The 27,738-nt window shown below is 34.5% G+C and overlaps 1 protein-coding gene across 6 annotated transcripts in view; it reads left to right on the forward strand.

The window, feature by feature from the left end:
* The window catches only part of CCDC171 (coiled-coil domain containing 171), a 507,402-nt gene that overhangs the window by 83,938 nt on the left and 395,726 nt on the right, over nucleotides 1–27,738 (forward strand). For 5 of the 6 annotated variants that reach the window (XM_074282935.1, XM_074282936.1, XM_074282937.1 and 2 more), the window contains one exon: nucleotides 23,166–23,312. In XM_074282935.1, coding sequence (XP_074139036.1) covers nucleotides 23,166–23,312 — 147 coding nt within the window. Of the gene's footprint in view, nucleotides 1–17,740; nucleotides 18,014–23,165; nucleotides 23,313–27,738 lie in introns of those variants that run through there. The other variant, XM_074282940.1, reaches the window with a different exon arrangement.

Genomic DNA, 27,738 nt, shown 5'->3' on the forward strand with positions numbered 1-27,738 from the left:
TATTCCCCAGTTAATGAGCATTCCCTCAAATTCTAATTCTTTTTTTTTTTTTTTTTTTTTTGAAATTAATCAATTCTATTTTTTTGGTTGCCAGTTATCATCATGCCATCCACCCAAAACAGTAGTTTTATCTCTTCTTTTATCTCCTTTTCTTCTCTAAAATAGATTGGAAACAATTCTGAGTCTTTTGTATTCTTTTCCAATCTTAGCTCATTTGGAGCTTGTCCTTTTGATACTATTTTTTTTTTATTATATATATATATATATATTTTATAATATTATCCTTTGTATTCATTTTTCCAAATTACCCCCCCTCCTTCTATTCCCTCCCCCCGACGACAGGCAATACCATACATTTTACATGTGTTACAATATAGTCTAGGTACAATACATGTGTGCGAATATCATTTTCTTGTTGCACAATAAACATTAGAATCCGAAGGTACATGCAACCTGGGCAGACAGATATTAGTGCTAACAATTTTCATTCCCCTCCCAGTGTTTCTTCTCTGGGTGCAGCTACCCCTGTCCATCATTGATCAACTGGAAGTGAGTTGGATCTTCTTTATGTTGAAGATTTCCACTTCCATCAGAATACATCCCCATACAGTATTGTTGTTGAAGTGTACAGTGATCTTCTGGTTCTGCTCATTTCACTCAGCATCAGTTGATTTAAGTCTCTCCAGGCCTCTCTATATTCCTCCTGCTGGTCATTTCTTACCGAGCAATAATATTCCATAACCTTCATATACCACAATTTACCCAACCATTCTCCAACTGATGGACATCCATTCATCTTCCAGTTTCTAGCTACAACAAAAAGAGCTGCCACAAACATTTTGGCACATATATGTCTCTTTCCGCTCTTTAGTATTTCTTTGGGATATAATCCCAGTAGTAGTGCTGCTGGGTCAAAGGGTATGCACAGTTTGATAACTTTTTGGGCATAATTCCAGATTGCTCTCCAGAATGGCTGGATTCTTTCACAACTCCACCAGCAATGTATTAGTGTCCCAATTTCCCCACATCCCCTCCAACATTTGTCATTATTTGTTCCTGTCATCTTAGCCAATCTGACAGGTGTGTAGTGGTATCTCAGAGTGGTCTTAATTTGCATTTCTCTGATCAGTAGTGATTTGGAACACTCTTTCATGTGAGTGGATATAGTTTCAATTTCTTCCTCTGAGAATTGTCTGTTCATATCCTTTGACCATTTATCAATTGGAGAATGGTTCGGTTTCTTATAAATTATGGTCAGTTCTCTATATATTTTGGAAATGAGACCTTTGTCAGAACCTTTGTTTTTAAAAATATTTTCCCAATTTGTTACTTCCCTTCTAATCTTGTTTGCATTAGTATTATTTGTACAGAAACTTTTTAGTTTGATGTAATCAAAATCTTCTATTTTGTGATCAATAATGATCTCTAGTTCTCCTCTGGTCATAAATTCCTTCCTCCTCCACAAGTCTGAGAGGTAGATTATCCTCTGTTCCTCTAATCTATTTATTATCTCCCTCTTTATGCCTAAATCATGGACCCATTTTGATCTTATCTTGGTATATGGTGTTAAGTGTGGATCCATATCTAATTTCTGCCATACTAATTTCCAGTTTTCCCAACAGTTTTTTCCGAATAATGAATTTTTATCCCTAATGTTGGAATCTTTGGGTTTGTCAAAGATTAGATTGCTATAGATGTACCCTTTTTTGTCCTTTGTATCTAATCTGTTCCACTGATCTACCGGTCTATTTCGTAGCCAATACCAAATGGTTTTGGTGACTGCTGCTATATAATATAGCTTTAGATCAGGTACACTTAGACCACCTTCCTCTGAGTTTTTTTTCATTAGTTCCCTTGCAATTCTTGACCTTTTATTCTTCCATATGAATTTTGTTGTTATTTTTTCTAGGTCATTAAAATAGTTTCTTGGGAGTCTGATTGGTATAGCACTAAATAAATAGATTAGTTTGGGGAGTATTGTCATCTTTATTATATTCGCTCGGCCTATCCAAGAGCACTGAATGTCTTTCCAATTATTTAAATCTGATTTTATTTTTGTGGCAAGTGTTTTGTAATTTTTCTCATATAATTCCTGACTTTTCTTTGGTAGATGGATTCCCAAATATTTTATACTCTCAACATTTGTTTGGAATGGAATTTCTCTTTGTATCTCTTGCTGTTGCATTTTGTTAGTGATATATAAAAATGCCGAGGATTTATGTGGATTTATTTTGTATCCTGCCACTTTGCTGAAATTTTGAATTATTTCTAGTAGCTTTTTAGCAGAGTCTTTGGGGTTCTCTAAGTATACCATCATGTCATCTGCAAAAAGTGATAGTTTAATTTCCTCATTTCCTACTCTAATTCCTTGAATCTCTTTCTCGGCTCTTATTGCCGAGGCTAGCGTTTCTAGTACTATATTGAATAGTAATGGTGATAGTGGGCAACCTTGTTTCACTCCTGATCTTACTGGGAAAGGTTGCAGTTTATTTCTATTGCATATTATGCTTACTGACGGTCTTAAATATATACTCCTGATTATTCTAAGGAATAATCCATTTATTCCTATACTCTCAAGAGTTTTTAGTAGGAATGGATGTTGGATTTTGTCAAATGCTTTTTCTGCATCTATTGAGATGATCATATGGTTCTTATTAATTTGATTATTAATATGGTCAATTATATTAATAGTTTTCCTAATATTAAACCAGCCCTGCATTCCTGGAATAAATCCTACTTGATCATAGTGTATTATCTTGGAGATGATTTTCTGAAGTCTTTTTGCTAATATCTTATTTAAGATTTTAGCATCAATATTCATTAAGGAGATTGGTCTATAATTTTCTTTCTCAGTTTTCGATCTACCAGGTTTAGGTATCAGTACCATGTCTGTGTCATAAAAGGAGTTTGGTAGGACTCCTTCATCCCCTATTTTTTCAAATAATTTATATAACATAGGGGCTAATTGTTCTTTAAATGTTTGGTAGAATTCACATGTGAATCCATCTGGCCCTGGGGATTTTTTCCTGGGGAGTTGATTAATAGCTTGTTCTATTTCTTTTTCTGAAATGGGACTATTTAAGCAATCTATCTCCTCCTCTGTTAATCTAGGGAGCCTATATTTTTGGAGAAAGTCATCCATTTCACTTAAGTTATCAAATTTATTGGCATAAAGTTGGGCAAAGTAACTCCTTATTATTTCTCTAATTTCCTCTTCATTGGTGGAAAGATCCCCCTTTTCATTTGTAAGACTATCAATTTGATTTTCCTCTTTCTTTTTTTTGATCAAATTTACCAAAGGTTTATCTATTTTATTGGCTTTTTCATAAAACCAACTCTTGGTTTTATTTATTAATTCAATAGTTTTTTTACTTTCAATTTTATTGATTTCTCCTTTTAATTTTTGTATTTCGAGTTTAATTTTTGGTTGGGGGTTTATAATTTGGTCTTTTTCTAGCCTTTTAAGTTGTAAGCCCAATTCGTTAATCTTCTCTTTCTCAATTTTCTTCAAATAAGCCTCTAAAGATATAAAATTTCCCCTTATTACTGCTTTAGCTGCATCCCAAAGATTTTGATATGATGTCTCATCATTATCATTATCTTGGGTGAAATTGTTAATTGTTTCTATAATTTGCTCTTTCACCCAGTCATTCTTTAAGATGAGATTATTCAGTTTCCAATTACTTTTTGGTCTATTTACCCCTAACTTTTTACTGAATGTAGCTTTTATTGCATTGTGATCTGAGAAGAAGGCATTTATTATTTCTGCCTTCCTACATTTAATTTTGAGATCTTTATGTCCTAATATATGGTCAATTTTTGTATAGGATCCATGAACTGCTGAGAAGAAAGTATATTCCTTCCTATTGCCATTCAGTTTTCTCCAAAGGTCTATCATACCTAGTTTTTCTAATGTTCTATTTACTTTTTTAATTTCTTTCTTGTTTGTTTTGTGGTTTGATTTGTCTAAATCTGAGAGTGCAAGGTTGAGATCTCCCACTATTATAGTTTTACTGTCTATTTCTTCTTGCAGTTCTCTTAACTTTTCCTTTAGAAAGTTAGATGCTATACCACTTGGTGCATATATGTTTAGTATTGATATGGCTTCATTATTTATGCTACCTTTCAGCAGGATATAGTTTCCTTCCTTATCTTTTTTAACGAGATCTACTTCTGCTTTTGCTTGATCTGAGATAAGGATAGCTACCCCTGCTTTTTTGGCTTTACCTGAAGCATAATAGGCTCTGTTCCAACCTTTTACCTTTACTCTGTATGTATCTCCCTGCTTTAAGTGTGTTTCCTGTAGACAACATATTGTAGGGTTCTGCTTTTTGATCCAATCTGCTATCCGTCTCCGTTTGATGGGATCGTTCATCCCATTTACATTTACAGTTAAAATTACTAATTCTGTGTTTCCTGCCATCGTATTATCCCCAGATTATACTTTTTTCCCTTGACCCCCCTGATCCCCCTCCCCGATATTTAATTTACAGACCCCCCTTGTGATGCGCAACCCTCCCTCTTTTTTTTTTTTTTTAGGATCCCTCCCCCCTCCCTCCAAGTCCCTTCACTTATTCTCCTTTTCCTTTCCCCTTTTCCTCTCCCCCCTTTTAATGAGGTGAGAGAAAATTCTCTGAAAAACAAATATGTTAATTATTTACTCTTTGAGCCTCTTCTGATGAGAGTAAGATTCACACAATGATTCTCCCCCTCACTAAGTTCCCTCAGATATGGTGTATTTTCTATGTCTCTTCCTGGGATGTAGTTTCCCTCTTTTTATCACTCCTTCCCCTTTTTCTGAACCGACCTCCTTCCCTTTACCACACCCCCCTTTTTTTCTTTTATATCAGTAAAATCAAATTATCCTTGAGTATTTTTTATATACCCACAACAGAGTTACAGTTCTCAAGGGTTCTGTGTACCTTTTTCTGTTTCTCTTCAGTCTTGTGGATGCAGATCAAATTTTTTGTTTAAGTCTGGTTTTTTTCTTAGAAACATATAGAATTCCTCTGTTTCATTGAATGACCATCTTCTTCCATGGAAAAAGATGCTAAACTTAGCTGGGTAGTTCATTCTTGGTTGCAGTCCTTGATCTTTTGCCTTTCGGAATATCAGGTTCCAGGCCCTTCTATCTTTTAATGTGGAGGCAGCCAGATCTTGGGTGACCCTTATTGTGGCACCTTGGTATTTAAATTGTTTTTTTCTAGCTGCTTGCAGGATTTTCTCCTTTGTGTGGTAATTCTGCAGCTTAGCCACAATATTCCGTGGTGTTCTTTTTTTAGGGTCTATTTCAGAAGGAGTTCGATGAATTCTTTCCACATCTACTTTCCCTTCTGTTTCTATTATCTCTGGACAGTTCTCTTTGATAATTTCCTGTAAAATAGAATCTAGGCTCTTTTTTTGGTCATAGTTTTCTGGAAGTCCAATAATCCGCAGATTATCTCTCCTAGATCTATTTTCCAGGTCTATAGATTTTCCCAGTAAGTATTTGACGTTGTTCTCCAGCTTCTCATTTTTTTTGTTTTGTTTGACTGATTCTTGGGTTCTCTGTGAATCATTCATTTCTATTTGTTCCATCCTGACTTTTAAGGAGTTATTTTCTTCTTTCACAGTTTTTAGTTCTTTTTGTAAATGCCCAATTTCGTTTTTAAATGAATTATTTTGCTCTATTGAGTTTTTTTCCATTTCCCTAATTTTTTTTTTTTGAGAATTATTTTCTTTTTCCAATTCAGAAATTCTATTTTCTTGAGACTTTTTTATCTTTTCCAATTCAGAAATCCTACTTTCCTGTGTTTTTTTAACCTTTTCTAATTCACTAATTTTGTTTCCCTGCATCTCCTGTGAATTCTTTATTTTTCCAACTCCAATTTCAGGACGTTGTTATTCTCTATCATAACTTCCCTTTCTTTTCCCCATTTTTCTTCGATCTCCCTCAATTTTTTAAGAGCTTCTTCTAGGAGAGAGTTATGTGATGGGGGGCAGGAATCGTTCCCCTTTAGGTTGTTGTCTGTTGATTCTCTGCTGTCAACTTCCTCGGGGTTGGATACCCGCAATTTCTCTGTATAGAAGGAATCTATGGTTTTTCTAGCTTTTTTGCTCATACTTAAAAAAATCTTTTGGGGTCTGTCTCTGGGGTAGGAAATTATTTACTTCTTTACCAGCTTCCTCCCAGACTGGATGGATGCAGCGGCTCCTGAGCCCGAGCTAAGAGAGAGCTCTGGGAGAGAGTTCCCCACCCCCTCCCTGGAAGTGCCTCAGAGGTGATTAGCACTACTGTGCTTCGAGGGCGTAGAATAGTGAAGACAGCACGAAGCCCAGCCTATGTGTCCGGGTGAGGAGTGGATGTCTGCAGCAGGTGACGTGAGAAGCCCCTGCGCTCAAACTGGAAGTGTCTGCCAGAAACCACGGTCCCTAGTTCAAAGGTTCCGCTTCTCTGGGACTTCCTGGAGCTGAGTTCCACTCCCTCCAGCTAAGCTAGGCAGTGTGTGTTGCCTTGGGCCGTATCCACCCACTTGTCAATCTCTTAACTATTCTCAGGTGGTAGCTGAGGCCACACCCCCTGGTGCCGAGTCTGTTGAGTCACCCCCAGGGTCCGGAAAATCTAATCTGAGTTTTAAAATATTTTGGCTTTCTCTTCTGAACTGCTAAATAATTAGCAGAGAAGAGCTAACAGCCTGTGCCAGATTCCTTTACCTTAGTGGCTTCTCTGATCCCAGAGCCCTTCCCAGCGCAATGGGCGCAGTGTGCCCCTACCCCACCGTCTGTGCTGGTCTTTCTTATTCCTCCCCTGAGAACTGACCTTTCCTGTTGAAACTCCAGATTCTCTTCAGCTGGTAAGTCGTGCTTCCAGTCCTTGTGGTATCTATCAGTCCTGAGCTAATTTTGAGACTTAATTTATCTAATTGGTTGTGAGGGAGTGAGGACGTTCACTGAGTCGTGTGTTTCTTCTCCGCCATCTTGGCTCCGCCCAAATTCTAATTCTTGGCTCAAAAAAAAAAAGCTGTTATAAATATTTTTTGTACATGTAGCTCCTTTTCCTTTTTTTTTTTTTTAATCACTTTTGGAATACAGACCTAATAATGATATTACAAGGTCAAAACTCTGAACTTTTGTGCCTCCTTTTTGATTGGACCAATTCTACTTTTAAAAGACTTTTTTTTTTTTTAAATTGAATTTTTGTACCTCCTTTTCCATTTAACTAATTCTGCTTTTTAAGAAGTTGTTTTTAATTAGTGAATTTGTGTATATCTTTTTTTATTTTTATTTTTTTTTTGTTTTTCTTTGGCTAAGCTGTTGATTCCTATTGCATGATTCTCTTGCTTCAATTATATTCCCAGTTTTTCTTTTATCTCTTTTAATTTTTAAAAGTCTTTTTGAGCGCTTTCAGGAGTTCTTTTTGGAGGCTGACATCAATTCACATTTTTTCTTTGAGGCTTCAGATCTAGCTGTTTTGATATTATTGTCTTTTTGTTTGTGTTTTGATCTGCTCTGTCACTATAGTAAATTTCTGTAGTCAGTTTTCTTTCTTTTTTTTCTTTTTTTATAATCTATTTTTTAACTTTTCATTTTATGTTAAAGTTGATTTCTGTTTGTGTGGTGGAAGGATCATTATCCCAAATTTCAGGTTTGTTATGCTGTTTTCAGAGCTAATTCTGAGGACTTAGAAATTTTTGGTTTCTCCTGGCTAATATGCTTTAAGGAAAGGTAAAAGTGCTGTTCTTCTGATCAGTATTCTGGTCTTTTAGTGACCACAGGAACTCCTTTTTTTACCCTAGTTCTATGACCAGGATCTATACTCCCTTTGGTTGTTGACTTAGTTTGCTAGTTCTTTTCTTCCTGGGATTGTAAACTGGGTCTTTGACTCAGATCCCTTATTTGGACAATACAGTAGAGTCTTGCTCCCAGTGGCCTCAATGTGATTCTTGTAATCTCTCTCTGATCAGTTGTTAGGCTCTTATGGTCTATGAGCTGAGAGATGTGGGATTCTCTGCTCCTGATTCAATTATCTCCAAGGTATATTGGTTTGCTGGGATGGGGATTTACTCTGGGTGCTTTCCTGCTGCCTTGTATTTGGGACCTGGGAAAGAACAGCTTGGGCTCTCATTGCTGGCCTTCCCTAGCTTGCTTTCTTCCCTCCCTTCCTCCCTCCTTCTGTTCCTCCCTCCCTCCCTCCTTCATTGACCTTTACAAAACCTTATGTTCCAAATTTTCCCCTCCTTCCCCCCTCCTCCCCTGGATCTTGCCCTTGCTTTCTGTACTGGAATTCTATTCATAGGTCAGTGAGGCAGACTCGACCTTCTACCTTGTCTTAGTCTGGAAAATTGTTTTTTGGAATGGAATGGAAAATTAATTCTTTTGTTTGTTCTGTCTCTCCAGAATTTGTTTTGAGGTATTAGTTTAAAGTTGTTTGGAGGGAAATTTGGAAGAACTCAGTTGAGTTCCTGCCTTATTCTGTCATCTTAGTTTGTTATTCTTCCCATCCATGTATTATTCTTGACTACTTCTTCCTTACTCCCCATATAGTCATCAAATCTTTTCATTTCTTTCTCATATTCTCTTGTCAGTTTTCCCATTCACATATCCAGCATCCTAGTTGAATCTTTCATCACCTCTGACCTGGACCATTGCAGTAGACTTCTAAATTTTTTTCTTTTTAAAAAATTTATATAGAAATATTTACCTCAAAAGATATACACAAAAATATACAGACTTAATCTTCCTTCTTCCCTGCATCACCTTGGTCCCTGGAGAGGGCAAAGGGATTAGGTTTATAGCTTCTCTGGATTCTATTAAAGCAAAGTCCCAGTTCCAAGACAAAAACCCTGCTTGGGCATCCCAGGATTTCCTTGCCTGACTGGCTGTACTACTTTGCCTGCCATTTTAGCTCCAAGATTGCTGTGACTTGAATTCCTGCTTCTTTGTGAATCATTTCTCCCACCTAAAATTGAGGACAAATAAGAAAAAACAAACACCCTCAGGTCCCTTTCTCAGAGTTGGGTTAAAAGAGATGGACCCAGGAAAAGAGAATCCTTCCCTTCTCATTGGTTTAGTTCCTAGTATCCATACCATACGCAGGGAAGAGTTGCCAAAAAGAGGCATGTAGAAAAAGAGTGATGGAAAACAGGGATTGGTTCAAGTTTGTTATGTTTGAAATAAAACATCATCATTCCAGGCTAGCTCCCTGGAAGCCTCAGAATCAGCTAGAATCAGGATAAGCAAAAGTCCTTGGTCTTTAGGGGAGAAGTGAAGGAGATGGACAAAACCGCCAGGAATTTTGCTAAGGATCCTTCCTTGTTTCTAGAGACCTGAATCTCCACACTTTTCTCCTTCTCATCCTTAGGCCAAGTGAAGTTCTCTTGCCTCTCTCACTCCACCCCCTAATCCTTATCTACAATTTTCTTAACCCCAATCATTGAGCTAGCATCAACTGTGAGAAGAGAAATTCCACGTTATTGTCCAATAGGTAATTAGCCTTAAGTCTCAGCTGTCTGATTCAAACACACCTTTTAAGAGTTTCAGCACTTTACGTCATTGGACTTCCAGGCACAATGTTCTCCCCATTCTCGAGACATTTTCTTTACAGCTGCCCATATGTAGTTTGAATGATGTCACTGCTATTTAATAATTTCAGTGGCTTCTGATTATTTCTGGGATCAGAGTAGCTCTTTTTTGGCACTGAAAGATCTTCATAATCTGAGCCTTTGCTGTCTTTTCACATTTTACTTCCCTCCATATACTCTACAATCCAACCATACTATGCTATTGTTCTTCTTTTTTCCCCATTTTATTTTTACTTTTTGCTAGTTACATATAAAATAATTTTTAATCTTAACTTTTGTTTATAAAACTTTTGAGTTCTAGATTCTCTCCTTTCCTCTCCTGCATTGAAAAGGCACATATTAAGTTATGCAAAATATTTCTGTAAAAGTCTTGTTGTGAAAGAAAACTAGAAATTCCCCTTTACCCACCCATCCCATCCATCCATTCCAAGAAAAGTAAAGTTAAAAAAAAGTATGCTTTAATCTGTATTCAGACACAATTAGTTCTTTCTCTGGGTATGAGTAGCGTTTTTTATTTTAAGGCTTTCAGAATAGTCTCAGATCATTGTATTGCTGAGAACAGCATAGTCATTCACAGTTGTTCATCCCACAATACTATTACTACTTTGTATATAATACATTTCACTTTGTATGAGTACCTGGAGGACTTTGTAGGTCTTTTTGAGAACATCCTGGCCATCTTTTTTTCTTCTTTTTGATGAACAATAGTATTCTATCATAATTACATAAAATAATTTATTTAGCCATTCCCCAGCTAATGGGCATCCCCTCAATTTTTGATTCTTTACCCCAAGAAAAGAATTGCTTGCTTTGAACACATAGGTCTTTTTCCTTTATTTTTAAAATCTCATTTGGGATATATACTTCATGGTAGTATTGTTGGGTTGAAAGGTATAGTTCCCTTTAGGTGTAATTCCGAATTATTCTACAGAATGGTTGAATCTGTTCACAATTCTACCAATAGCGCATTAATGTCTTATTCTTCCCACATTCTCTCCAATGTGTTCGTTTTTCATTTTTTGTCCCATTAGTCAATCTAATAGGCAGTAACTCAGAATTATTTTAAATTTGCATTTCTCCAATCAATAGTGAATCAGAGTATTTCTTAATATGTCTATAAATAGGTCAGCTAATGCATATGAAAACTGTTCATATCTTTTGATCATTTATCAATTGGAGAATGGCTCTTATTTTTTATATATTTGACTCAGTTCCTATGTTTGAGAAATGAGGCCTTCATTACAGAAAATTGCCTCAAAATTCTTTTCACAATTATTATTGCAAACTGTATTTCCCCTTATTTATTCTATTCTTTCTCTCCTTTTACTCTGTCCCTCTCAAGTGTTTTACTTTCGACCACCCTTTTCCCTAGTATGCCCTCTCTTTTGTTACCCTCTCCCCTTCTCATATCCCCTTTCCCTCTTTTCCTGTAGAGTAAGATGGATTTCTATTCTAATAATACCCATAATAAAATAACATAAGTGTGTATGTTATTTCCTTTTTGAGCCAGTTCTAATGAGAGGGAGGTTCACTCACTTCTCCCCTCCCCCTCTTCCCTTCCCCTGTGAAAGCTTTTTCTTGCCTCATTTATGGCAGATAATTTATGCCATTCCACTCTTCCTTTCCCTTCTTTTTTTTTTTTTTTTTTTCCTGAGCCAATTGGGATTAAGTGACTTGCCCAGGGTCACACAGTTAGGAAGTGTTAAGTGTCTGAGGCCAAATTTGAACTCAAGTCCTCCTGACTTCAGGGCTGGTGCTCTATCCACTGTGCCACCTACTTGCCCCTCTTCCTTTCCCTTTCTTCCTGTATATTCCTCTCTCACCCATTATATTTAATTTTTTTAGATATTATCCCTTCATATTCAGTTCATACCTCCCTCTGTCTATATATACTCCAGCTGCCTTAATAATGTGAAAGTTCTTATGAATTACAAGCATCATCCTCCTATGTAGAAATGTGAACAAATTAACCTTATCAAGTCCCTATGAGTGCCTTTCTTGATTATAACTTGGAATCTGTATTTGAAAGTCAGTTTTCTATTCATCACAAGTACTTGAAAGTACTTTATTTCGTTGAATGTTTACCTTTTTCACTTAAGGATTATACTCAAGGGGGACAGCTTTCCTCCTGACCTTCTAAGTTGTCTTTGGCAGGAAAATTATTTGACTCTGCCTTTTTGTGGGTTTTGACACTCTAAAATTTGTTTAGAGTCACTATTTAAAAGTATTTGGAAAGTTTGGGGAAGAGCTCAGGTTAGTTCCTGCCTTTACTCCGCCATCTTGGCTCTTCTTCTATGCCATTGTTCTTCAAACAGGCCATTCAGTCTTGAGTCTCTGTTCCTTTGAAGTGGCCATCTTACATGCCTGGAATGTGCCTTTCACCCCTGCTTCTTAGAGTTTTTGGTCTCTTCTAATACTTAGCTCATTTACTCTTTTCTCTAAGGGATATCTCCTATGCCTTTTCCTCTATTTTTATACATATTAATTTTTGGATATATTATCTCCTTGTTTACAATGTAAATTCTTGAAAGTGCAGGCTATTTTTACTTTTTTTTTTTTAATATCTTGCACTTAGCACATTGTCAACTGGATAAAAAGTGCATTGTGACTGCTCTTTGATTGTCTGAGAATATGAAAAATATTCTATTCTATTCATTTCCTACTAGTTTGCACTGAGGTAGGGACATGTTTTGTAATCTCTTATCTAATCTAAGATCTTTGGTTTTTCCTTTTAGAATTCAGCCTCTACCAGATGGTCTCATTATACCAAGATGACTATCTCTTATTTTTCTTTGTTTGTGATTTTGGCTCTAAATCAATAATCTATTTCCATTGCTGTTAAAGAACCGAATATTCAATTTATCATAAATTTAAAGCTATAGAATTTTCTTGTACACTTCAATATAGAGCTGTCTTCCCAGTGCCAGAACTCCTCCTATCAATACAGATTACATGATTTTTTCTCTTGTATGATTGTTCTCCATAGCCTTCCATAAATCCTCCATCAAGATGCTACATAATACATTGGAAGCCTTTCTCTGTCTTTTAAGATCTTCTGAAGAGTAAAGCAAATATTATTTGTTTCACCCAGCTCAGTAGAGGTTATGTAGCAGAGGCAAATGCTATGCAAATCTATATAATAGATGTACCAATGGCCATTCAATAAATGCTATTGAATAATTAAAAGAATTATTTTTCTACTTTTAGTATCATTTTAATTTGTATTCTCATTTGTGCATATTTTGGGTCTGCTTATTTTGCTATTTCAGTTCATACTAATCTTCCCATATTTCTGTTTTCCTCACATTTTCATCACTTTATGTATAAAAATATTCAATTCCATTTATATGCTATAATTATTTTTTAGCCATTTCTTTATTATTTCCAGTTATTTGCTCTCATAGAGTTCAACTGTGAATTACTATATTGCTAAATATTGAATTTTTCTTTCAGTTTTGGACTTTGTTGGAGGATATGCCCAGGGATGAGACTACATATGTTATTTGAGAAGTTGGCAAAGAAAAGAATGAATGATTTAATTACTTTTTTTGCAGAATTTCAAATTGAAATCCAGAACAATTGAACTACTTCACAGGTGTTATAGTTGTTTCAGTATGCCTGTTTTCTCATACTCTCTCTGATACTGACTTATCTTTTTTCTTTCATCTTTGTGAGTTTGCAGGAAGTGAGGTGAAAACTATAAAAGGGTTTTAATATACAATTTTGTTGGTTTTAGTGATTTGGAGCATGTTTTTATGTAAAAACTTAGTTTGTAGATCTTTTGCCATTTTTGGGAGAGAATTTAATTTTACAGTTATTACAAAAAATATTAAGTTTTTGCATAACATGCTATGCTTTTGGATGGCATAGTGGATCTGAAATGGGATAATTGATAAAAACTAGTCCTTTATATATATTATATATATTATTTATATCCTCAAACTATTTTGCTATTTAACTTTCATACGCATAAAGAGTCATTCAATGATTAGTAAGAGAAGACTTTATGTCTTGTGAATTCTTAGCAATTATCACAGGGTCACATAAGTGGTAGGAAGTTCTTTGATAAAACTTGTTGGGACAGCTAAATGGTACAGTGGATAGAGTACCAGCCCTGAAGTCAAGAGGACCTGTTCTCAGACACTTAATGCTTCCCAGTTCTGTGACCCTGGGCAAGTCACTTAACCTCAATTGCCTCAGCAAAACTAAAATATATGTGTGTGTGTGTGTGTGTGTGTGTGTGTGTGTGTGTGTGTGTGTGTGTGTGTGTGTGTGTGTATATATATGTATATATACACACACATATATATGCACACACACATATATATGTATACACATATGTTACTATATATATGTGTGTATATATATATACATGCACAATACACACACACATATATATAAATGCTTGTTGAAGAGATGAATAATTATGAAAGTATCTCAATATTGTTATTTGATAAAGATAAATCTCATTTTATAGTTACTCATTCCTTTATTCTTTATTTTAATAGAGTAAATAATTTATTGGCAGTTAGCCAAAAAACCAAATAAATCAGAATCTTAATATTTATCATTAAATTGATTATTCTGCTTGCAAACAATTTAAATATTTTGTTTATAATTAGCATATATTCAACTAGATTTTTTTTAAGATGGATAATTTTTATTGTATAAAATTTTATATAAACAAAATTACTACAATTAAAATTAAAAGGGAACCAAGTAACTAAAAAAATCTTAGCAGCAGATTTCTTTGATAAACATCTTACATAAAAATACAGAAAGAACTGTTTCGATTTTATAAGAGTAAAAGCCATTCCCCAATAGATATATTGTCAAAAGATGTGAATATCTAGTTTTCAAAGGAGCAGGAAAAAGCTAGCAATAGCTATGCTAAAAAAAAAAAAAAGCTCCAAATTGGTAATCATCAGAGAAGTTCTACCTCACACCAATCATCTTGGCAAAAATGACAAAAAAAGGAAAATGGCAAAGACTAAAGACACTAAGGGAAATAGACACAATAATGTACTATTAGTACAGTTGTGGATTTAAGACAATTTATAATGATGTCAAAAGAATCTTTGAACTATCTAAATTCTTTTCCATAGCAAGACTATTACAGGCCTCCCTACTCTAAAGAGATCAAGGAAGGAAGGGGACAAAAATATTTAGCAGTTATTATCATAGTAATTCCAGACAAGAAACTACAACAGTGCCCATTTATTCAACTAGATATTAATAAAGGATTTTCAAAAGTTGTCAGGTAAGTTGAACACTCTATTGACACATTTTTATTAATTTATTGTACTTTTAAAATTATTCATTTTTTAACATTCTTTTAAAAAAATTGAGCTTTAAAATTTCTCTCTTCTTCTAGTCCCTCTCTCAACCTTTGAGAAGGCAAGCAGAAAATGCATTACATATATCATACAAAATATATTTCCACATATTATTGTTCTATAAGAAATGACTAGCTGGATGAATATAGAGAAGTTTGGAGAGACATACATGAACTGATGCTAAGTGAAATGAGCAGAACCAGGGTATTATACACTTCAACAATACTACATGATGATCAATTCTAATGGATGTGGCTCTCTTCAACAATGAGAGGATCCAAATCAGTTCCAATTGATCTGAAATGAACAGAACCAGCTACATCCAGAAAAAGAACACTGGGAAATGAGTATGGTCCACAACATAACATTTCCACTCTTTCTGTTATTGTTTGCTTGCATTTTTGTTTTTTCTTCTTAGGTTATTTTTACCTTCTTTCTAAATCTGATCTTTCTTGTGCAACAAGATAACTATATAAATATGTATGTATATATTATATTTAATATATACTTAACATATTTAACATGTATGAGACTACCTACCATCCAGGAGTGGGGATGGAGGGAAGGAGGGGAAAAGTTGAAACAGAAGTTTTTGCAAGGGTCAGTGTTGAAAAATTACCCATGCATATGTTTTATATATAAAAAGCTATAATAAAAAGTGGGAAAAATTATATATTTCCATATTAGTCAGATTGAAAACAATTATGCTTAAAAATCTCAATAGTATTTTATTTTTCCAATTACATGTAGATAGTTTTTAACATTCATAATATTCATTTTTGTAAGATTTGGAGATTCAATTTTTTTTCTCTCCCTTCCTGTCTCTCCTCCTCCTTCCCCAAGAGAGCAAGAATATGTCTTACATATACAATCATTTTTAGCATTTTTATATAAATTATGTTGGTAAACAAAAATCAGAAGAAAAGGGGAAAAACACAAAAAATCAAAACAGAACAAAAGTAAAGGTGGAAATATCATGCTTTGATATGAATTCAATCTTCACAATTCTTTTTCTAGCTGTATATGATATTTTCCATCACAAGTCTTTTGGAATTGTTTTAGATCACTCTATTGCTGAGAAGAGCAAAATCTAGCATGGAAATATCATGCTTTGATATGAATTCAATCTTCACAGTTCTTTTTCTAGCTGTATATGATATTTTCCTTCACAAGTCTTTTGGAATTGTTTTAGATCACACTATTGCTGAGAAGAGCGAAATCTAGCATAGATTTATATTACATGGTCTGTTTTGTGTATAGTAAATATAAGTCTAGGTTTTTCTGAAATGTGCTTACTCATTTCTTATAGAACAATGATATTGTACTACTATTATGTACTACAACATGTTTAGCCATTCCCCAGTTGATGGGCATGCTCTCAATTTCCAATTCTTTGCCACTATAAAAAAGAGCTACTATAAATATTTTTCTAAATGTTCTTTTCCATTTTTTATGATCTCCTTAGAATACAGACCTAGTAGTGGTATTTCTGGGTCAAGAAGAATAAATAGCTTTTGATCATAGTTCAAAATTTCTCTCCCAGTGGTTGAATCATATTTCCATTGATAATATATTAGTATCCCAATTTTCCCATATCTTCTCTAATATTTATCATTTTCTTTTTCTCTCATATTAACCAATCTAATAAATGTGAAGTAGTACCTTAGAGTTATTTAATTTTTAGAATCAGTAGTAATTTAGAGCATTTTTTCACATAAGCATTGATAGCTTTAATTTTTTCTGAAAATTGCATATTCATATCCTTTGACCATTTATCATTTAGGGAATGGCTCTTATTTTTACAAATTTGATTCAATTTCCTATGTATTTGAGAAATGAGACCTTTATCAGAGAAATTTACTGTAAAGACTTGATATTATTTCATATTTATGGTTATATAACTATATATATATATATATACATATATATATATATATATTTTATTATCTGGCCTCTCCCATTTTTTCATTTATTGTAAAACTTGTTTTTTTATTCCACTTTTATCTGAGATAATTTCCTTTATTTTTCCTTTCCCTTATCCCTTTTCTTAGTGCATCTTTTTTTCTTCCACATTTTTTTTTTGAGATCTTCCTGATACAGTAAATTCAATCTTTTCTATGTAATCCTTCTCAGCCCTAATAATGATAAAGTTAATAGGAATTAAATCATTTTCTCATAAAACAATGTAAGTGGTTTGTCCTTGAGTCCATTATGATTTCTTTTTCATGTTTATCTTTTAAGCTTCTATTGAATCTTGAATTTGAATGCCAGATTTTCTATTTAGTTTTGGATTTTTCAATAAAGTCCCCTGTTTCATTCAATGTCTATTTCTCCTCCTGAGGAATATACTCAATTTTGCTGATTTAGATTATTTTTGGTTATAATATTAGCTCTTTTGCCTTCCATATTATCATATTTAAAAATCTTTTCTTTTTAATACAGAAGCAGCTAAACCTAATGTGATCCTGATTGTAGTTTCACAATCTTTGATTGGTTTCTTTCTGGTTACTTATAATATTGTCTCCTTAACTTCTCTGGAATTTGGGTAAAATATTCCTGGGAGTTTTCATTTCTGGATTTCTTTCTAAAGGTGATTTGTGAATTATTTCAATTTCTATTCTATCTTCTGGTTCTAAGTTCAATTTTCCTTGATAATTTCTTGAAATATGGTACTAAGACTTTTTTTTTTATCATGGCTTTCAGATAGTCTAATAATTCATAGTCATTTCTAAATTATTTCTCTTTTTTATCTATTTTCCAGGTAATTTATTTTTCCAATTTTCTTCTATTTTTTTTCATTTTTTTTGGTCTTTGTTTTATTGTCCTCATCCATGCCCTGGGCTGCTACTGGGGTACCTGCTTTCTTTGTTTCTTTTTAAAAATTTTTTAATAATAGCTTTTTATTTTCATTCTTGCAAAAACCTTGTGTTCCAAAATTTTCTCCCTGCCTTCTCCCATTACCTTCTTCTAGACAGCAAGTAATCCAATATAGGTTAAGCATGTGTAATTCTTCTAAACCTATTTTCACATTTATCATGCTGCACAGGAAAAAAAAAAAGATCAAAAAGGGGAAAAAGAAGGAAAAAAGAAAAAAAAAGCAAGCAAACAACAACAAAGGTGAAAATACTATGTTGTGATATTCAGTCCCTATAGTCCTTTGTCTGAATGCAGATGGTTTTCCATCACAAGTCTACTGGAATTGTCATGAATCAATTCATTGTTGAAAAGAGCCACATCCATCATAGTTGATCATCACACACAGTCTTGCTGTTGCCATGTATAATGTTCTTTTGAATGCCAAATGTACATTTGCCAAAAAAATTATTTTATAGAGAACTTACACAGTGCAAGCTTGCACTCCCAGGGTAGTCAGAAAAAATAATGCATATCTAGATGACATGTATTTTCTTAAAGGAAAGAACAAGTGCCTGGGACAAGGGGACTTAGAGAATCATATGCAAATGACAGGAGCAATGCTCACAAAAAAATTAATATATATAGGATAAGTTAATATTTTTCTAGATCTACCTAGTTTCAGACTTATTTAAGAAGCTGGAGTTCCATCATAGGCTTACTCTAAGATGCAGAGTTGACACAGAGAATACCAAAATTAATTAGGTAAAAGTTGTGAATTCAATTAAAAATCAAATATTTATTAAGTTTTTTATTTTCTATGCGAGATAATGGTGAGACCACTGCATATAAAAATACAAAACAAACAATAGCTTTAAAGAGATTTTTTTATTGGGAGAATTTAACACCTTTAAAGAGAAGTGAATACAAAATAATTTGAAGATGAATGGAACATTTAATCACTTAGATTTAAAAAAAATTCTAGGAAAGGTAAACTAGGTATCTTAAGAATGAAGAGGGAGTGCATTCAAGGTACATGGCACCATGTGTTAAAAGGCATGGAGGTGGGAGATGGAATGTCCAGTTAGGAATGGTTAGTAGATGAGGTTTATTGAAACAGAGTACATGGGAGTGAGTATTATGAAATAAATTTGGAACGATAGATGGGAGATGGACTTTAAAAACAAGTTGAGGAGTTTGTATATTAACCTATAAACAGCTGAGGTCCAGTGAAGATTTTATATATTCTTTCTTCTTCTAACAACACACGTTTCTTCTCATTTGTGTATTTTTTTAGTCTCTTTATCCTACTAGATATCTGAAAAAAGGAGCAGGATTGATTGCAGTTTCTGAGGTGCAAGGGATAGTATGTTTAGAGGTAGGAAAGTGCTAGTTGTCAATATTTCCCTTGATATTAGTAGTGTGAAAAGTCACTTAACTTCAATTTCTTCACCTAGAAAATATAGATAATAATCTCTTTACTAACTAGCTTATATGGTTTTAAGGACGAAGTGGAATATTGTTTTTAAAGTCTTTTGAAAACTGAAGAACTATTGAAATACCATCTAACGTTATTATCATTGTTTTTAACATCAGCATCAGTTCTTGGAGAAAATCATCCCCAAAAACTGTTCCAGAGGCTGCACAAAATCAAAGCCACAGGGAATACTGTTAGGGGATTGTTTAGTAGTCCTCCTGTCATTATCCCTGATAGTAGTTATATTCCAGACCAGACTCAAAGAGCCTTGCTTTAAAGAAAATACCTTTGGTTCTCTAGTATGCATAGAATCTACACATATTTACACATTCACCTACATACAAAATATACATATAACAAAACTTGAGAGCATTTTATAATGATTGGGGATTAAGAATGTTATTCCTGTTGTTTGTGTGTGAGCATGTATGTGTGTGCATTCAGGAATAAGACTTTTTTAAAGTAAAAATTGTAGACATTTATAAAGGGCTTATTATGTGCCAGGCACTGCTCTTGGTATGCAGGCATGAAATGCATGAAAACAAGGAATTTTTTGGTGGAAGTTGGTGTACTAGAAGGTTGTAGTAGGAGGAGGAAGTTTTGGTATAATAGGGCATTGTACTTGAAGACCACAAAACTCAGGTTCATGGCTTCTCTGATACTGGCTCTGTGACTCTGGACAAAACACTTAAGTCACCTATATCTCAGTTTCCCCAACTGTAAAGTGAAGGCATTGATTCTTCCATGTGTAAGCAAATGATTACATGGATGTTTGGGGAAAAATATTGGGTCAAAAGACTGCCACACTTCTTGGCTGCAGCCCAAGCTCGTTTGCCTTCTGGAATATCAGATTCCAGGCCCTTTGATCCTTTAAGGTTGAGATTGCTAGATGTTGGATTATCCTGTTTTTATGGCTCCTCAATATTTGAATTATTTCTTTCTGGCTGCTTGTAGTATTTTCCCCAGATCTGATAATTCTGGAATTTAGCTACAATATTCCTTGGAGTTTTAATTTTTTCTCTTTCAGGAGGTGACAGTGGCTTTTTTTCAATTGCTCTTTTATGCTCTGGTTCTAGGATATTGGGGCAGTTTTCTTTGATTTCTTGAAAGATGTTATCTAGGCTTTTTTTTTTTTTTTCATCATGGTTTTCAGGTAGTCCAATAATTCTTAGATTGCCTTCTCTAGTATCTATTTCCCAGGTCAATTGTTTATTCAATAAGGTATTTTACATTCTCTTCTATTTTTTTCATTTTTTTATGTTTTATTTGATTTTTGATGTCTCATTGAATCATTCATTTCCATTTGTTCATTTCTGATTTTTAGTGAATTATTTTCTTCTTCTTTAGTGAATTATTTTACTTGGCCATTTGGCCAATTGAGCTTTTAAATGAATTGTTTTGTTCATTGGATTTTTTTTTTTTTTTTTTTTTTTACATTTCACCAATTCTGTTTTTTAGGGAGTAATGTTCTCTTTTTCCATTTCACCAATTCTTTTTTTCAAGGAGTTGTTTTCTTTTTCCATTTTGCCAAATCTAATTTTTTTTAAGGAATTGTATTTTTCCATTTCCCTAGATTTATTTTTAAGGAGTTTTCTTCAGATAATTTCTTTGTTTCAGTTTCCAAACTCTTCTGCAAAGCTCTCATTTCCTTTCTTTGTTTTTCTACTAATTGTCTTTTTAAGATCTTTTTTGAATTTTTCCTAGAAAGACTTTTGAATTGGAGACCAAATCATATCTCCCTTTGAGGCTTCAACTGGAGACATTTTGCCTCTAGTGTCCTCTGTTCTACTCTGTCTCCAAAATAGCTATTTGTGATCAGAGTTCTTTGTGGGTTTTTTTTTTTTTTTACTCATTTTTTAACTGTAAAGGTCTGCTCTTAGGGGAAATGGTCCCAAGCTTCCTTTACAGAGGACAGCCACTTTAGGCTGCCCTGGGGCGGTGCTACCGGCTTCCTTCCCATGCTGGGTGGGCATAGCCAAGTCCCCTGTTATTGTGGAGTTCAGGGCCTCACTATTTGGCTTTTGTAGTTGCCTCGGAGGTCTCATAATTGGTGTGCTGATCCACTGGCTTCTGCACTAGGACAGAGTAGCCAGCGCTACTGTTTTTTGGCTAAGAGCTTCCTACTAGCTCTCCTGAGGCTTGGAGGTGCCTCTGCCCTGGGTTCCTGAGCTGTGCCTGTGCTGGGCCTCCCCCATGACTGACTGAGACAGATCTTTCCTGAAGTTCTTCCACAATATCTTCTGCTGGAAATATCTGTGGGTCCTGTCACTCCAAAACCTGTTCAGAGGCTTGATCAGAAGAAAGCCAGGAAGAGCTCAGACAAGGACCTGTCCATTCTCCACCATCTTGACTGTGTCCCCCCAAGACTGTCATAGTTCAAAATGAGAGCATATTAATTACTGTTAGTGGATCAGTAAGTATTTTGTAAGTTTTTATTATGTGCTGAGTACTGTACTAAGCTCTGAGGACATAGAGAGAGGCAAGAAGACAGTCCCTGTTCTCAAGGAGCTCATACTGTAAGCAACCATGCCAGTAAAACCTCAGAGGGATGGCACAAGTACTAAGGGGAATTGGGAAAGGCTTCTCTTACAGAGATGAGGTTTGGCTTGATTCTTAAGGGAAGCCAAAGGTAGAGGTGAGGAAAGTGGTCATTCTAGGCATGGGAAAGAACCAGTAAAAAAGCAAAAATACCAAGGAGATGAACATTGTGTGAAAGTAGTAAGAGGGGAAGCTAGGTGCTTCAGTGGATAGAGCACCAGCCCTGAAATCAGGAGGACCTGAGTTCAAATTTGGCCTCAGACTCTTAACACTTCCTAGCTGTGTGATCCTGGGCAAGTCACTTAACCCTTATTGCCTCAGGAAAAAAAGAGAAAAAGAGAGAGTAGCAAGAAGGTCAGTGTCTCTGAATTGTAGAATATGTTAAAAGGAGTAAGATGTAAGAAGATTTAAAAGGTAGGAAGGGACAAGCACTTAATACTTGAAATTGGTTTATTTTGAGTCTGACCTTTTTTTTCTCCATTTGTCATATAACTAATTCAACTCCTTATTTTCACATCCACTACCTTAAAGTCCTGGTCTTGTGCTTCATTGTACCATGGGAAATGACCCTGAGCTCTGAAAGGCAGGAGAATGAATACCCACAAGCTTTGGAAGGAAAAAACGTGATTAAGTCCAGGGATTTTTTTTGCTGTTTGAATTTAAAGTTAAGGAGGTTTATCAATAGGTTTGCCTAAAGGTGATTATTTTTTGGACATGATTTCTTACAAAAACTCTTGCTTATCCTGTTTTCTATTTTTAAATGTTTCTGTTTGTTGATGTTCTACGTTGTAGAAGGCTTATAACTGGTGTCAGTAAAGGAGCCATGCCATTGAGCTCATAGACCCTTGGAAAAGACAAGTCTTTTTAAGTTTAGGTGGTAACTAATATGGCCTAAATTTGAATGTTAAAAAAAATTAAGTAGACCTTATTTGAAAAGCTTTTCCTGTCTTGCACTAGCTTTTTGAAATCGTTGGAATTAAGGGGCAAATATGAAAGTTCACTAAAAACTATATGCATACTTTAAATGCCATAATTTCACAGTCAGTCTCTCAGGTACTACCAATTAAGCTAATCCAGTCTTTAGTACATGAAAGAGACATATTATTTTTGTTATTAAATATTTTTTGAAATTAATGAGGTAAACAAACATTTATAGGATAATAGAATTAAAGCAACATAGAAATATCCATGAAGACCCATTTACTGAATATAACTTAATAATATGCTAAACACATTTTCAAAGTTAATATACAATGATTACACTATACAGATTAAAACTTACCATGAAATCATGTGAACTATCTTAGATATGTGTTCATTGTTTTTCCAAATATATACTCACTTATTAAATCCCATACCCCTTTTGGTTTAAATTTCACTACCTAGTTCTTTTATTTCTAGGAACAAGATAATGCTATACAAAATATGCATAAGAAAATGGAAAATCTAGAATCAGAACTTCTTGATTGTACTAACCATTTACGGCGACAAACAAGTGAATTTGAGTTAAGCTCTACCCGAGAGGAATTACTTAGAAAAGAATATGAGGTAAGCTGTCATTATCCTCTTATACTCAGATGTTATTTACCCATGAACAATCACTGCTCTTTCACAAATAATGGTAATATATTTTGCAATTTGAGATATGAGGAGGAACAAGCAATATTAATGATAGTGGAAATAACATTGATTATTTTTTTAATCACACAGCATATTCACTTTGATTTATACATATACTTATCCTTACCAGATCTGGGGGCATTTTCATCTTCAAATATTGTAGATTATTTCTATAGTCTATTTGTCATGTAATTCTGGAACTCATATCAAATATTCAATGAGATAGTTTAGAGTATCAGAAAGAGCCTTGGGTGGAGTCAGGATAATTGGATTCACTTTTCCAGATGTAATGCTTATTTTGTGGCATATTTAATATGTTCAGGCCTCATGTTCCTCATACTTAAAATGGTGTAATAATAATGACAGCTAATATTTTTGTAGCACTTTAAGGTTCATGTGTTTATATGAAAACACACACACACACATATAATATTGTCTCATTTAATCTTTGCAGCATTGTGAAGTAGGTTGGTATTATCATTCTCACTTTACAGTTGGGGAAACTGAGTTGGAGAGAAGTTAGATACTTTACCTTGCACACAAAGTAAATGCTTGAGGTAGAATTTGAATTGAGTTCTCCCTAATTCCATTTCCTACCAGATTATCCACTAGGCTAACTAATGAATGATATTTTGCTGCTTAACCTCACAGTATGTACAGTATGTGTAGATATGTACATTTTAAAACAAAATAAACATGAGTATTCCCTAACATTAATTTGCTTTATATCTAGAAGATTATTTTTTAAATTGATTCTTCTGTTATCATTGTGAAGTTTCAGGTAAATATTTTCATTTTAAAGTTGAGATAGTTAAGATAGCACATGGCTCTGTGATTTTTAATATTTTTATCAGTGAAATGGTTAAAGGCACGATTGTCATGCATATTGCATTTGTATCAAATGAAAAGCTTATGAGGGCCACCATTGGATGACAAAGTTAGGATCCTAAAAGCTTATAATGGGGCCAAGAGTGTGAGCTGAATCAAAGAAGATGAAATTTAATAAGGATGAATGTAAATTTAAAAAATCATATTTATAAGAAAACATAGATGTATCTTGAGAGCAGTTTACTTGAAAAGCATTAATGAATACTAGTGAGCTGCAAACTCGATTTAAGTTAATACTATGATATGGCAGTGAAGAAAGGTAGAGGAACTGTGGGAAGACAAGCTTATTGGTACACTACTTTGTAGATGAATCTTTGAATTTCTATGTTCTGGAACACATTTGGAATTATTGATAAAAGTGACTAAATTATTCATATCTTTTGATCCACAATTACTAATACTGGGCATATACCTCAAAGAAATCAAAGGCAGAGGGAAAATTCATTGAGCATTCATTAAGCGCCTACTATGTGTCATTCATTTCATTAAACACTGGGAATACAAAGATAAAAATAAAACCATCTCTGTCTTCAAAGAGTGTGAATTGTTATCTCAGGAGACTACATGTACATAAATAAGTATATAAAAAAACATATATACAAAATAAGGTAAATTTTTTCCTTTCCTGTCCTTTCCTTTTTTCCTGTCCTGTCTTTTCTTTTTTCCTGTCCTTTTTTTTTGTGGGGAGAAAACTATCAGTTTGAGGAGTATGCAAGGTTTCACCCAAAAGGTAGCTATGTTAGCCAAGTTTTGAATGTAACAAAAGATTTTGATAGGTGGCAGTAAATATGGACTTTATTCCACGCATGGGAGAACCAGTGCAAAGACATGGATTTAGGAGATGAAATTATCACATGTGAGAAATAGTAAGAAGGCTGCTACTCGCTTTCTGATAGAGGTGAAGGACTCAGTACAGAGTGGAACAAATTATTTTTAGGCATGGCCAATGTGAGGTTTTTTTAACTGAACTATACATATTTATTACAAGGGTTTATTTTTCTTTCCTTTTTCTTTTGAAGTGGTAGAGGAAGAGAAAATAAATACTTGTTAGTTTAAAAAAAAAAAAAAGGAAAACAAAATGTTTATGTGGGATATAATTGCTATCTTCAGGTATTTGAAGGGCTGTCATAAAGGGAGCTCTTAGACCCAAACTTTTTGACCAATTTTCAGGTAGTTGCTTTGGCAAAATTTTGAACCTCTTTTTCCAATTTTCTAAATAACTTCCTTTCCAGTTTTTTCTTACATACATCTCAAAAATTTTCCATTCCTGGTCAAAGGATATGAACAGACAATTTTCAGATAATGAAATTGAAACTATTTCCACTCATATGAAAGAGTGTTCCAAATCATTATTGATCAGAGAAATACAAATTAAGACAACTCTGAGATATCATTACAGACTTGTCAGATTGGCTAAGATGACAGGAACAAATAATGATGAATGTTGGAGGGGATGTGGAAAAACTGGGATACTGATGCATTGTTGGTGTGTGAAAGAATCCAACAATTCTGAAGAGCAATCTGGAATTATGCCCAAAAAGTTATCAAACTGTGCATACCCTTTGATCCAGCAGTGCTACTACTGTGCTTACATCCCAAGGAAATACTAAAGAAGGGAAAGGGACCTGTATGTGCCAAAATGTTTGTGGCAGCCCTTTTCATAGTGGCTAGAAACTGGAAAATGAACGGATGCCCATCAATTGGAGAATGGTTGGGTAAATTATGGTATATGGATGTTATGGAATATTACTGTTCTGTAAGAAATGACCAGCAGAAGGAATACAGAGAGGCTTGGAGAGACTTATATCAACTGATGCTGAGTGAAACGAGCAGAACTAGGGGATCATTATACACTTCAACAATGATACTGTATGAGGATCTATTCTGATGGAAGTGGATATCTTCAACATAGAGAAGAGCTAATCCAATTCCAATTGATCATTCAGCTACATCCAGAAAAGAAACACTGGGAAATGAGTGTAAACTGTTAGCATTTTTTTGTTTTTTTCCCCAGGTTATTTTTTACCTTCCGAATCCAATTCTTCCTTTGCAACAACAACAACAACAAAATTCGGTTCTGCACATATATATTGTACCTAGGATATACTATAACATATTTAATATGTATGGGAATACCTGCCATCTAGAGGAGGGGGTGGAGGGAAGTAGGGGAAAATTCGGAACAGAAGGGAGTACAAGGGATAATGTTGTAAAAAATGTTATAATTATAAAATTAATAAAATTTTTTTTCCATTTCCATCCTAATATTCTTATTTATTAAAAAAAAAGAAAGCATATCTTTTTTTAAAATAGTTTTTGCTTCATCTCTTCCAGCAATTTTGATTGAGTTTGTAACCTAGCACTGTTTTTCTTTGACTTTGCCTTTAAATGTTTTAGAGTTATTCTTTTGTCTTTTTGAGCTTTCTTTCTTCCATAATAGTCTTTATAGTGATATTCTTTTTCTGTTTGCTCATTCTTCTAGCCTAGTTTCTCACATTGGAATTGATTTTTGGGCTCTGTGGCACTTGTGGAAGGAAGATCTTGAAGGAAGAAAGATGCTATTTTTTGGGGTGTTGTGTTAGTTGAGCATCTCAGGGACAGAATGATAGGCAAGCTTCTGGTATGAGTTAAGTCATTTTTCAGCTGTTCTCAGCTCTTTGTGACCTCATTTGGGTTTTTCCAGGCAAAGGTACTATAGTAGTTTACCATTTGCTTCTCCAGCTCATTGTATAGAGGAGGAACTGAGGTAAACAGGATTAAGTAGCTTGCCCTGAGTTCCATAGCCAGTAACTGTTTGAACTCAAGGAGATGAGTTTTTGTAACTTCAGGTCGGGGATTCTACCCACTGCTTCACCTTTTTGCCCTTTGCAAGCATTCAGTCTTCCTAAATTGTCTGATTTAGGGCTAGGGCTAAGTCTGATTCCTGCCCCCTGACTAAGCTCTGCAAATTTCTGACCTGAAGTTTAGAATTTGAACCGCTCTTGGCGGCTCATCCAATTGAGTGCCTGCAGGTTCAGAAGACAGAACTTCATATCCTTCTATTTGTCTGTGTTTCTTCCATTGGTGTTCTTCCACGAGCTTGGCTAAATGCTGAAATTGATACCCTTCTCTGCCCCTAAGGTCCGAGCCACACTGCTGTTGCATCTGAACTTCTTTTCTTGTATGTGGCCTGGAATGCCACCCTGAGCACAGGTTTCCCTTCCCAGGAAGCACTGGATTTGTACCCCTCAGGAAGTAGTGGGTGGCAGGGCCTTCTGTCTATCTTGTTTGTGGTGCCCTGATATGTGGCTGAGAGGTTCTGTTGTCCTGGTACACAGTCTTTCCTCAAGGGTTGGAGCGCTCCTGCTCCTGGACCAGTCTAGTTAATAACGTTCTCATATCTTCTTATTTCCAAAGAGATACTGTGTCAACTGTGCTGGATTAATGACTCATTGTGACTTTTTCTTTTTCTTTTTTTTTTGTTTGT

The sequence above is a fragment of the Sminthopsis crassicaudata genome, chromosome 1 (assembly GCF_048593235.1).
Source record: "Sminthopsis crassicaudata isolate SCR6 chromosome 1, ASM4859323v1, whole genome shotgun sequence".
Classification (NCBI taxonomy): Eukaryota; Metazoa; Chordata; class Mammalia; order Dasyuromorphia; family Dasyuridae; genus Sminthopsis; species Sminthopsis crassicaudata.